The sequence below is a fragment of the Myotis daubentonii genome, chromosome 14 (genome assembly GCF_963259705.1).
Source record: "Myotis daubentonii chromosome 14, mMyoDau2.1, whole genome shotgun sequence".
Classification (NCBI taxonomy): domain Eukaryota; kingdom Metazoa; phylum Chordata; class Mammalia; order Chiroptera; family Vespertilionidae; genus Myotis; species Myotis daubentonii.
In genome coordinates this window covers 13952867-13966211 of record NC_081853.1, presented here as the reverse complement: position 1 = coordinate 13966211, position 13345 = coordinate 13952867, and the positions used below count along the sequence as shown (strand labels likewise).

General features: G+C 42.6%; 1 protein-coding gene across 10 annotated transcripts in view; it reads right to left on the bottom strand.

The window, feature by feature from the left end:
• Window positions 1–11207: 11207 nt before the first annotated feature.
• CFAP20DC (CFAP20 domain containing) overlaps window positions 11208–13345 on the bottom strand; it is a 219565-nt gene continuing 217427 nt past the window's right edge. For all 10 annotated transcript variants that reach the window (XM_059663097.1, XM_059663098.1, XM_059663100.1 and 7 more), the window contains one exon: window positions 11208–11767. In XM_059663097.1, the coding sequence (XP_059519080.1) occupies window positions 11655–11767 (113 nt within the window). In that variant the 3' untranslated portion in view covers window positions 11208–11654. The remainder of the gene's footprint in view (window positions 11768–13345) is intronic.

Below are 13345 nucleotides of genomic sequence, written 5' to 3'. Positions count from 1 at the left end.
AAATATCCCGCCATGTGAAGGTACAGGCCAGGCCGAGGGCCCTCACTGACACTGAATCTGCCAGCACCTGATCTTCAATTTCCCAGCCCCCAGAACTGTGAGAAATAATTGTTGTCTACGTCACACAGTCAATGGTATTCCGCAATAGCAGCCTGAATGGACTAAGGCAGAGTTTGGGGGTGGGGGTAGACTTTGCAGTTGTTCCCAATGGGAGTTTTGGTGTATACCAAATTAGTCCACCATTATTAAGCTATTGAAATCTCTTGGGGGCTTCTGCGCAGACGAGCGTTCTGATGTATTATAGTTTAAAGGGTTGCTCTGGCTGTCCTGCTGAAATAGACGGGGGTGGGGCATCATGGCGCTGGAGGAAGCAGGCAGAGCAGCTGGTAGGCTGTGCAATGAGACAGGAGAGAAGACAGTAGTGAGAATGGTCAGCTCAGTGAGGAGTAGTCAGGTTGTGGATATATGAGGGCGCAGCCTGGAGGACTTCCTGATAGTCTGAAAGTGAGGTGAGAAAAAGGGGAGAGTCAACGTTGCTTCCCAGTTTTCTGTCCTCAGCAACTAGAAGGATGGATTTGCCATCAGATGAGGTGGGGAGACCAGAGCTGGAGAAAGACTGTGAGTGCAGCTGGTTTGGTGAATTCTGAATGTTTGCATTTGACAAATTAACCCTTTCAACCTTCCCAAAGACCGCATGCCATGTAATTGGGTACTCATAAAATAATTATAGAATTTATTCTTAAAAAAGCAATCCATCATACACTGCAGGTGAAGTGGTTCAGTAACGCGGATTCATTTTGAAGATGAAGGACGGCCATTCTCTTTGCTGGAGGCTGTCGAGTCCCTGTGTGTGTCTCACCCACTAGGTGATCAGGAATGTGTCTTGTGGTTACAAGGCCCGTTAATGGCTCTTCTGCCTCTGCCACAACAGTGCCTGATTCTAGAGGTTATTTGATTATTGAAATGACAAAAAGCCTGTCATATCCTGTTCTGGAGACAGCAGAGTTAGAGGCTTTTCAGGGGAAAAACCCCCAAACACGGACTTTAGAAAAGATAGGTTTTTGAAACGTTCTTTCCTTGGATGTGACTATATCTCTGGTCAGTTACAGTCTTCATTGTGTAAGTGGCAGGAGAAGGGAACAGGGATGAAGGGCGAAGGTGGACTCCCATGATCCCAGAATCCAGCTTGGTTCTTTTTATTAGTGGTGAAGCTGAAGGCTAAATCCTTCACCACCACATTTCTTGATATTCTCACTCCCCTGAACATGAGCGTTTCAAGATAAGAAGTGCTTCAGGTCCTGTTAAACTCACACACTGTCTGTTGTGTTATAAAAACGGAGGCACATTTCAGAACAAGTGGAGGACTGATTTATAAACGATCTTTTAGTGCCAACGCAAAGGTGGAAGCAAGGATGCCAGGTTACTATAGAAACACCAGGGGAGTGGGAAGAGCATACAGGGTGCTTTAAGGAGAAGAGATTCTTAAAATGATACCTGTAAACATCTTCCCTTTACAAAACGTGCAGATAATAGGAAAGAACACTCCTAATATGCAAACATAGCAATGCCTTTAAAAATGTATTTAGGTAGATGTAGTAAATGTCTCATGGACTTAAAACTAAATTTTTTTGTGGACTCTTTTTCTTTTCAGTATAAGATGCAACAGATAAATAGGGAAAATCTTTTTCAAGCTGCAACCATGGAGTTCACACCTGGTCAGGAAGCAAGGTGTCACAATGAACACTGTCTTCTGTTAATAATCCCACCAAGAAGGTGGGTCTTGGCCATCACAGAGCCATTGCTGGCCAGCAGTGCTGCCCACAGGTAAGGCGGGAGAGGGGACGTCACCCTGACCTGAAAGATGCCGCATCATCACTCGGGAGAGCTCCTGAACCTGCCTGTGCCTCAGTTTCCTGATTTATAAAGGGACTAATGACTATTTCAGAGCTGTGGTGAGAATTCAGTGAGAAAATGTATCCATGCAGTTCAGTGCGATACTTGGCAACACAGTGAGAGCTCGATGTCTGGCTACAGAGATGACAATAAGGATTGGGGGTGGGGGACGGGGACAATGCCAAGTCATTTCCATGCAGAGTAAAACTTGGAGCAGAATCACAGTCCAAAGCTCATCCTAATGCAGCGATGGCGAACCTTTTGAGCTCGGCGTGTCAGCATTTTGAAAAACCCCCAACTTAACTCTGGTGCCATGTCACATATAGAAATTTTTTGATATATGCAACGATAGTAAAACGAAGACTTATATTTTTGATATTTATTTTATATATTTAAATGCCGTTTAACAAAGGAAAATCAACCAAAAAAATGAGTTCGCGTGTCACCTCTGACACACGTGTCATAGGTTCGCCATCACTGTAATGAGTTGTTAGGTTAAGAGAGTGAAATGGACAGTTTTCACTCTGAGATGTGATCTGACGGTATTTGTAAAGTTCGGGGGGTGGGGGGTGTGCTACAGGAGAACCGCGGGAGTGCGTGCTCTAACCCTCGGAGTCTCGCGGATAAGCCCGAAGCAGTCGCTGCAAGGAGCAGATGCAGATGCTGTTTGTGGGAGGAGGACCCGTGGCAGCGACACAGGGCCTCGCTTGGCCTGGGACGCATCCAGAGACCCTTTTAACGCTCTTAGCGCCCTGGGAAGAAACGGAACTTTCAGAAAGCATCGCAGGGCGTTTACTGGACACACTGTGTTAGATAGAGGCTGTGTACAATTTCTCTTACAGCTTGGTACTGAAACAGAAATAAAACTGGATGGTGTTGGAATTAATGGAAGAGTGAAGAAGGGAAGAAGAAAAACTGCTTCTCACCCTAACAGGTTTATAACACCCAACAGGGTATAAAAGCTGTGGCAAAAACATCTACTGAGGGGGACTGTGAATCTCCCTCCTCTTCTCAGTGGTTGAAGGCAGCAGCCACCACAGAAAGGGATGCAGAACTCCGAGTTGATATTTCTTTCGTGGACTGCTCTGTATTTATTACGTGTGATTATGTTCTAGATAGAAATTAGGGAAGAAACATTTGTAGAGGATGGCTGATCTTCCTAATAGCAAATACAGGCAAAGCTGAACATGATTATTTCCATAATTCTCAACACAATCCTAGCCGATTATTACAAAAATCCCATTAATTTAGTCTATGGGAAACGTATAGTGTAAATACTTTTCATATGTCCCAGGATAAAATATGTATTAACAGATAAAATGAGATGAGTTAGAAAGACTGCTTGCAATAATCCTACACCACCATGAAGAGTAAAAGTTGAAACCCTGCCGGGCTGGTATGGCTCAGTGGTTGAGCGTATACCCAGAAGCCAAGAGGTGACTGGTTTGATTCCCGTCAGGGCACATGCCGGGGCTGTGGGCTTGATCCCTAGAAGGGGGTGTGCAGGAGGCAGCCGATTGATGTTTCTCTCTCATCATTGATGTTTCTATCTCTCTCTCCCTTTTCCTTCCTCTCTCTCTAAAATCAATAAAAACATTAAAAAGAAATAAAAGCAGAAACCTTCTTTAACATACACTAGCTGCTTGGCTCGGCATTGGCCATTTCTGAAATCCTTGTTTTGAGAAGTTGCTGTTGATTTGGTCTTTACTCAGGAGTAAGACTCTGAAAATTCATAGTGGAGTCAATGATTTCAACGAGACAGGTTAGACCTGGGTTGTTACAAATAACGAATAAATACAGCTTGAAAGAATTTCTGGAGTGTTCATTTTCCAACTACATGGCCCTACATGTTAAATCTGTAATCAGTGTTGGCTGTATTTCCCTCAATTTTTAGGAAATTGTTTGTTTTCCTGGCTGCTTATTGCAGGAAACCGATGTTCCTATCTTCCAGAGTATGGATAACACATTTTTTAAGCTTAGTTTTATAGCAAAATACGAACCTCTAACTTAGGAGCACTTTTAGGAGCAATGCCACAGCCACTGTGCATCACCAGAGGCCGCCAGGCCGGGCGTGGATAGTAATCACAGCAGGAGCACTGGCGGAGCGCTCGCTGAGTGTTAGGGCCTTTTCATCGGCAGTCACTTATCTGCATCGTGAATGTCTCTGAGTTCTCCAGGTTGTCCTTTCAAATTTAGAAAAAGAAAGAACCTAGGTCTCACTCCACAAGTAGTTGTCACCCCGTCTGCATTCTACACAGATCCTTGTGCAGGGCCCATGCTCCTCCCAGTCCCTCTGACTTGGTCACTGCCTTGTTGGCTTTTGATCTCCCTTCCTACATTCCCTTCCTACTCTTTCCTTCTCTTTTCTGCACAGTGTCCCTCACTAGAGAGTAATTGTCTCAACTCCTTCACAGCTCCAAAGCACCTCCCATTCAAGGCTGTGAGCAAAACAGACTTTATAAAAGGTTTATGACTCTGAAGAGAGTGCTTTAAGCAAGGTTTTTAATTCTCAGTGGGTCTCCTGTAGTCTATTTAGAAATATGCTATAGATAGCAAAAAATTGAAAGCCATTGCTCTATACCTTCACTCAGATGGGAAAAAATGGCATTTTTATGTGGAAGAACAATAGATCTGACCCACTAAGAGCTACTATAAGTGGGGTGACTCCAATTCCTAACCGTATTTAACTTAATGATGGTAAGTCATAAACGGTTTTGTGAACTGATGAATTCTAGTTACAGAATACATACTCAGACATGTGCACACTCCTTTCATAGCCTAAGACAGCGGCTCCCAGGATTTTCACACTGTCACTTGATAAGCCCTCTCCCCTTTAATAATTTAGAGTGGGACCTAGATATGTTCAATAACAAAATATAGTCTGAAACCCAGAAGGAGAATGAGTAGTTTCGCTTGCATTGTATAAAATGCAGAATCAGGAAAGCTAAACAAAATAAAACAAGTCATGTTTTCCATTCTCATAATCATCAACCGCATGGCGAAAGCACGTTGTGAGAACACTGTTGGGTGAAAACCATCAAGTGACAGTTTGTGGACTGAGACGGTCCAAGGTCCCTGACACCATGGGCACTCGGGAATCGGGCCCCACATGAGGGAAGAGCAGCTGAGAACGGCTGGGGCCAGGGGGCTCGGCCTTGGCCGCTCTTAAATGTTGTGAAGCCCGGAGGAGGTAGAAATCCCCAGGGCAGGACCCCATTAGCAGCATTATCTAGTCCCCAGATGATGCCATCTGCTGGCAAGATTGAGTTTTCAGATTAGACTGAAAGTAACAAGTGGCAAAACATGGGAAGGGATCTCAAAAATTCTGAGAGAGATGCAAACAGTGATATCCCTTACGAATTAAGGTTACAGACATGACCAGGCCAGGGATAATGCCTGTTCTTATTAGAGAAAATTAGAACAAATCTCTGGAATGAATTCTTCTGTTTGGATTCTGAAGGACCTCATAGATTCTTATGTTTAGCTAAATGGAGCCATCACTTGTTGATAATGGCAGGTATTCTTGTGAAGTACCTGACCTAAGAGGATCACAATCTTCTGAAACAAGTGAACTTAGAGATATAAGATGTATTTAAATATCAAAAGTAAAAGAAAACACAAGTATCAGGGAAAAAAAGAGATTCTGCTTATTAGAATTAGTCCACAATAGGATGCTACCAGTTCCTTTGCCCGGCCAAAAGGTTTTAAAAGAACTGAGTTGGCTAAAAGGTTTGTAAGTTTTGAGGGTTTGAAATATCTAAATCACGTTTGCATGTAAAAGGAAAAATGAAGGGTGAAATTTAGATTTTCTTTAATTAGGATAATTTTGAGTTTAGGAAGCCATAAAGCAAAATCGGGGCTTGTTTTAATCCCGTCTCATGATTTAATTACAGATTATTGAAACTCCATCATTAGTAGAAATTGTATTCAAAATGGCATATTATCAGAAATAAAGAGAAACTTCCCCTCCTGGACTTCCGAAGCCAAACACACCTAGGTGATTGCACTTATCTCAGTTATTCAGCCCCAGGCACACCTACCTGCCCCATGCCTGTGGAAGTATCCTTTACAGAAAATCAGAGGTACAGCAACCCCCTTACCCGCAGTTCACTTCCTTTCACACTTCCGGTTACCTGTGGTCAACCACAGCCCAAAAATATTAAATGAAAAATTCCAGAAGAAAACAACTCAATAAACAATTTCTAAGTCTTAAATCGTGGACTGTTCTTAGTGTTGCAGTGAAATCTGGCACCGTCCTGCCCGGGACTCGAACCATCCCTGTGTCCAGCGTCTCTGCACTGTGGGTGCTCTCTGCGGGTTAGTCCCTTAGTGTCATCTCAGTTACCACTGCCGCCAGGGAATCGCAGTGCTGTGTTCAAAGAACCCCCATTTTATTTAGTAATGTCACATTCTCCTTCTATTACAGAATATTGTTATAGCTGTTCTATTTCACTATTATTGTTGTTAATCCCTTACTGTGCCTAATGTCTAAATTAAACTTCATCACAGGTATGTATGTTTAGTAAAGAAACATAGGACATGCAGGGTTCAGTATTGTCTGTGGTTCTAGGCATCTCCTGGGGATCTTGGCACATGTCCCCCTTGGACAAGGGGGACTGTTATAATTCCTCCTGATCCACAGGTTGAAGTATTGGCAGTACTCATTACTATTAGCAGCAAGTTTATGTGCTTAAATCTTGCCAGGTTCAGCACAAACACTGACAATGATAAGTTGAGCTGATGAAAACCAATCAATACCATTTCCCACACTTCACTTCGGTAATGTTTCGCAGGATTACAGGAGATTAACTACAGAAGAATATGTCAGCAGTAAAAATTAGTGTTATCTGTGGGCCATGTTTATTGGTTATTTAATTCTTATAAGTCAAATTAGTTTGACTTAATGTGATTTTAAATTATATTAAAACCACCCAACCCAAAGCAAAATATTCATTAAGATGTAAAGCTCCAATATTCATGAGAAATGAACTTGAACTTAGATTTATCCTTTGTCGTAAGTTAACTGTATTACCTAAAGTTATAAGTTCGTATAATTTAAAATAGGAGAAAGGACATTCTTCATCTTAGGTGACCAAGGCCTCTGACTTGAGAAGTGCTTAGCTCCAGCACACATTGTTTTAGAGAAAAGAGGCTGAAGGGGCCTGTGGAATATCTGGGCAAAACCAAAACAGAAAGCAAAAAGCCTACCACCACCATCAAACAGCAATGGCGCACACACTGACACATGCCACACACACACAGACCACACACACAACCAACCTGGGAGACACAATTCTGGGAGTTCTGGTGGAGTCAGGGTTCACCTGTCCCACTGCAGCGTTTCTCAGAGAGAGTTCTGGGTGGATAAGCCCCTGAGATCTCTCCCTAGAAAGGGCTCTGAGGATGAAGAAATTGGACAAGTGCTGCATCTGCCACCTCTCCTCCGAGTTCCCCTGCATATTGGTCTATTAAAGCCACGGAGAACTTCTCCAGGAAAGACAAATGACTATTTCGGCTTCGCCAGTATTTTCCAGCATGTTTGATTATGGTTTCTTGCCCACTCCAATTAAATTGATTGACTTCGAATGGAATTTCTGTTTCTTGGAACACACTTTGGGAAATGCTGATCCTTGATGTGAAAAGCTGACAGTGAGGGGAAGAAAGAATCTGCACAGCAAAAGGGAAGGGAATGCTGGGAACCTGAGAATCCAAATTCCACAGGGTGTTTGTTGCCCACTGTACCGTGTCTGTGATGTCACCTTGAGTTGGCATGAGGAACCATAGATTCCACTCTCCCCTCTGCAACTGAGCGCCGGTAGACAATCCATGTCCCCATCTGCATCCCACTTTCCTCAATTGTAAAATCAGAGTTCAAAGAAGTGATCTTGATTGACCTTTCTAGGCCCAATTAGATGATTCTATCTCAGCTATCACAATGGAAGAAGAGAAAATAGGATTTGCTTGACAAGAATTTTCTTTATAACTAACTTTTTTGGAATGCAAAATAAATGGTGTTTGAAATGGAAACCCTATGATACTACCACATGTGGATAGGTGATTCTTAACGCTCATTATCCTGGTCATTTTGATTGAAAACTCAGTCACAGGGTGCAAGTGCAACCTGGAATACTCCTAGTGCTAGTACTGTGCTTGCTCTCATTAAACACTTGAAAAAAACCCCAAAACACCAGCACAGAAACGTTCAGCAGCTAGATCTTTGATTAAAGCCAAGGGCCAACTTTAAAATTAGTTCTTTTAATTAATTGTCCTTCAGGTTGTACAATCTGTGGCTACACTATTCTTGGTTATTAATCACAGCTTGCACTTCAAAAAAATCAAGATGTGGTTGAAATAACTGACTTAATGAAGCTAATATAAAATATGGAGAAATACAAAAGGGCAAATTATCTTGCAAAAGTGTCTATATTTTGCAAATGTCATTGTTTTCCTTTAACAGACAATTAATTAGAGAGAGAAGGTATAATTGCTAGGGAAGCTCAATCATTGATCTGATGTCACCTATGAGCTGACAGTTTTCCCCATAATTTTCATTACCTGGGCTCTGTAATTAAATACGTTAGAGATTGAAGACTTAAAGTCACCTGCAAGTTGCATCCCAAATTATATGAAACAGGAAACTAAATCAGTCCCCAAATGAACTTAAGATGTATTTCCATATTGAATCAAACTACTTTTTCAGGATCCATTTGTAATAGTCACTTTCAGATACATATTTGATTAGAAAAGTAGAAGTCAAAGTCTTGATAATGGAAACTGATAGCATTACAGACTCCTCCCCACTGAGACCTGTACCATCAGACACCATTCCTGCCCTCATCATGTTGGATCTGATCCACCTCGCGGTTCTCAACTGGGACTGCACAGTAAACTCACCGGGGGAGGTTTTTATTTGTTTATTATTATTTTAAAATATTTTTTATTGATTTCAGAGAGGAAGGGAGAGGGAGAAAGAAATGATGAGAATCATTGATTGGCTGCCTCCTGCATGCCCCCTACTAGGAATCGAGCCCACAACCTGGGCATGTACCATGAATGGGAATCAAACTGTGACCTCGTGGTTCATACATTGATGCTCAACCACTGACCCACACGGGCCAGGCCAGGGGAGGTTTTTAAATTTTCCATTGCTCAGGTTGCACCTGAGACAAATCAAATCAGACTCTCTAGGGTGGAACCTAGCCATCAGTATCCTTATAAATTTTCCAGGAGATTCTAATATGCAGCAAAATGTGATAATCAGTGAAGCAGAATAGCCCAGTCAATAAATTTTCAAGTAACTTGATGTATCATTTGGTTCATTTGGTTTAAAATGGGCAGCGTGAAACACACCTGCTTCTCTTTTCATCTCTTCTGTAGAAATCTCAACAGAAATGAACAGTCGAAGGTTCTTGTGGACATCGAACCAGACTGGGCCACTTGGGATCCTGTCTGGATTTTTGAATAGAAACTGAGAGCTAATGTTTCTGTACGGTGGGAGGTGTGGGCTATGGAATGGCTGAGTGTTCTGGCAAGTGGACTGAGGAGCTGAGAAAGTTTCAGGGGGAGGGGAGAGAGACAGAGAGAGAGAAATGGAAAGAAAGAGAAGAGGTGAGCAAGATGAATCAGAGGTAATAATGTGTCTAGATCCCCAGGCAGACAGCTGTCATTTCTGCCTGCTTGGCACCCCTCTCCACTTTATCAACAGTGTCTTTTTCTCAGTCAGGGACCATACCAGTCCTGTTCCATACAGGCTGGGGATACAGACAAGTGAAGCCCACTAGCCACTTGCTCCCTGAGCAGGGGCTCCAGGCGGAAAAAGGCAGCGCTGTCATCTTGGTGACTATCATCAGGAGAAAATGTTGGTTCCCACGGCAGGATCCCCGGAGCTGCCGATTTCTGCGCCTCCTGTGTCTGATCGTTCAACAAATCCTTGAATTCTTGGATCAAGGGTGTATGTTGCTTGCAGTTCAGCTTTCTATAGTTTCTTGTCCTAGCTTGAATCCATTTGGAGGCTTTGTAGCATTCTGTTTTGGGGTTCATGAGACACACTTGTATCCTTAAGATTTTTTTTTTAGCTTAGATGTTTTTTATATTTGTAACTACACATCGTAATTAATACAGACTTGACTCCCTCATTTATGTGGATGCTTTGAGACTGACTAAAGCAGGAACAAGGCCTTCTAAGCCCCACTCCAGCCTTCAAGGTCAAAACCAAGATAACCCAACTATTTTATCATTCTGCATGCTTTCTGAAGTCCCAGTGATTGATTTGCATTTTGTAAGTATAAAGATCTTGGAGAGAAACTCATAACAAAGCTATACTTTATGAACAATAAGATTAAAAGCTTATCATACACAAACATGGTCCTAAATAATGTATGATCCTCTGCATAGGAGCCCAAATCTACTCCTGAAGAAAGGAGCTCTTATTTCCTCTATCAAACAACATTAGGTAAAGCTACAGCACTGCCATCAAACCTAACTGTGCACAGTACTTCTTCATCCCCAATGGTTCTCTTCTGTATTAAAAAATCCTTATTAGCCCTAGCCGGTTTGGTTCAGCGGAAGGGTCCCAGGTTCGATTCTGGTCAAGGGAATGTACCCCGGTTGGTTCCGGGCACATCCTCAGTGGGGGGCGTGCAAGAGGCAGCTGAATCGATCTTTCTCTCTCATTGATGTTTCTAACTCTCTATCCTTCTCCCTCTCCCTTCCTCTCTGTAAAAAAATCAATAAAATATATTTTTAAAAAACCCTTATTAAATAACAACATGTGCCTGCTAATATAAGAAGTATTTCCTTGAGCTCAACATCAATATGCTTGGCACACACTTCAAGGCCATCCACTCAAATTCAGGAAGCAGACAAGTTCTCCCTGCGATGCAGCAGGGAGTTACAGGGACATAACCTTGAAGACCAAAGAAAGCCTCTCCGATTTCTCTGGGCCCAAGTCACGGAAGTGGTGAGGCATCTGGGGTGCTCAAACGGCCGACTTCTTGTAAAATCTGGATCCATGGAGCTAGGTTTAAATCATATTATTCAAATTCAGAGGTAATTGGTAAAAAAAAAAAAAAAAAAAAGCAGCAAAGCAGAGCACAGTGCTAAGCAGCTTAAGTGATTAACAATGTTGTGATCTCGGCAAACTCTGGATGAACTATAATGAAATGAAAATAGTGGGGCCAGTGCCAATAAAATGTGACCATAAAGTCTGACCAGTGCACATTTCCTTTTCTAAGCGTCTAAGAAAAGGTAAATATTACTTAGGAATATTCTGGTAAAGAAAGTGGGATACATAAAAAGGAGCAGTTTAAAAGGTATTCTTCTGATCATCATACTTTATTTTTAATACAAATAGGTAATAAAATAAAAGGTACCCAGATATTGTTTAAAGAATACATTTTCTATATACCCAGCCATCATTTACAGATTAACACTGCAAAGTATTTGAATTAATAACTCTTAATTTTTACATAAAATTATATGAAAAAAATTATATGTAAATGAGAACCAAAAATAAGAACCAACTCAAAGCCCTAAAATCTTGCCTGTGTATTAATTCCTTCACAGTTCCAAAAAGACACACACATCTACAAAAAGAATGTAGTTATTCTTAACATCGAACATTATTTACAAAAGAAATTCACTTCTCTCAGTTACTGCTGATTCTGCGGGCCTGCCCGACACACACACTGTGGTGGCCACAGAGTCAGAACTGCTGTCCTGCTTGGCCTGGGGGTGGCCATTCTTTGCCCTGGAAGGAGGGGTTACACCAACTCGTAGTATTTCCCAGTCTGGGGATCAAAGTAACAGTTCAGACATGGGTCATACAGAAGAGTCAGCACTTCCTCGTCCTCTTCCACACTCAGGTCTTCTTCACCTGTGGGAAGGGGAACCACAGACACGTTAGCTGCTGGCCTAGCCCCAAATTCCTCAACTGCAACATCAGAAGAGCAAGGAAACAGGAATCGCCGTCCCTCCCTGGGGACTTCCCTTCTGTGGGTAGATGTCAGTGCTGAATGGAGGAGCGCTGCAGACGTGAGACGATGCAGTGCAAGACAGGGAAGAGGCAGCGATCACAGGCCAGTTTTGGTGGGAAGGAGAAGGAAAACCGAGTGTGGAGAACTGGCAGGGAGGGGGAAGGAGTGGCCAAAGGACTAAGGGTATGCTAATCAGGGTTAGGGAGACCAATAGGATTCAAAGCCTCCGTCATAGTTTTAGGCTTCTTCAGGGGCCAGAGCTGTGCAAATGCAAAAGTGTGAATTGAATGACACAATAAAAAACTCAATCCCCATTTATACAGCCTAAAAAGACTACCAAATTAGCATGAATTAGGATAAAATGTTTAGAACACACAATACAATAATACAAGATGATGTATTATAGAATTGTTCATCTGAAACATATATACTTTTATTAACCAATGTCACCCCCATAAATTTAATAAAATTAAAAAAAATTTAGAAATATAAATAGGATATATAAAACATAGAAGGCATATGGAAAACACAATGTCAGGTGACCTGTAATTTTATTAGTGTTGGGAAGTATGTGAACTTCGCTGGGAATAATGAACGTGGCTGGAGGCATTTTTTGTTGTTGCTGCTGTGGCAGCCATTTGGATGGTTCGCATGAAGAGAACTGCTACTGCCTAAGTTATTAGCAAGGTTTGGTTGATTTCCAACAAATGGCATGGGGTGAAGAAACCTGTTTTACTAGACGATTCCTGTGCACCTTTTCTGTGCCCAATGTTGTGCTATGTACTTGGGCCCCTGACACCATCATCAGTGAGTGCCTCCTAGGTACTTCTGCAAATCCACCTAACAGAAATTCAGAAGCTGGGAGGTAAGATCTATTTCCCTGAGCTGGAGAAAACCAGAGCAGGCTCAGATAGGAAGGGCGATTAAGGCAACACTCCTCTGTCTTCCTTGCCATAGGCTACTAAGAACTAAACTTTTGGGTCACGGGCTTACCAGGGGCAGATTTGGAAGGTGGCGGGCATAGGACAGGGCTGGCATGCAATAGAGGCTCAATAAGTACTGAATGCTTTTTGAAAGGGTGAATAAATGTTTGTGAAACAAAGCCCGTAAGCTTAAGTGTCATTGCCCTGATTAAGGGAAGGTGGTGGTAATGGTGGGACTTCATACCCCCTCCCCTCCTGAAATCAGATCAAGCTGGTGCGTGGACCTTGTTGGGACAGTGACAGGATGGACTTAAGCGCCAGGAAGTGGAACCAAGATGGTGAAGTGCGGGCCTGGAACAGCACCACAGCCATTCCTCTGCCCATCCTCCTGCTAACCATCCCAAACACTCAACGTGATTTTTCCCTGCACCAGGCACCGAGCTAGGTGTTGGGGATGTGGTGATAGGAGAACCAGGCTGTCAGAAGTGTGAAGTGACTCAGGGCTGGGTGTGGAGAACACAGTCAGCAGACCCTCTAGTGCAGTGGTTCTCAACC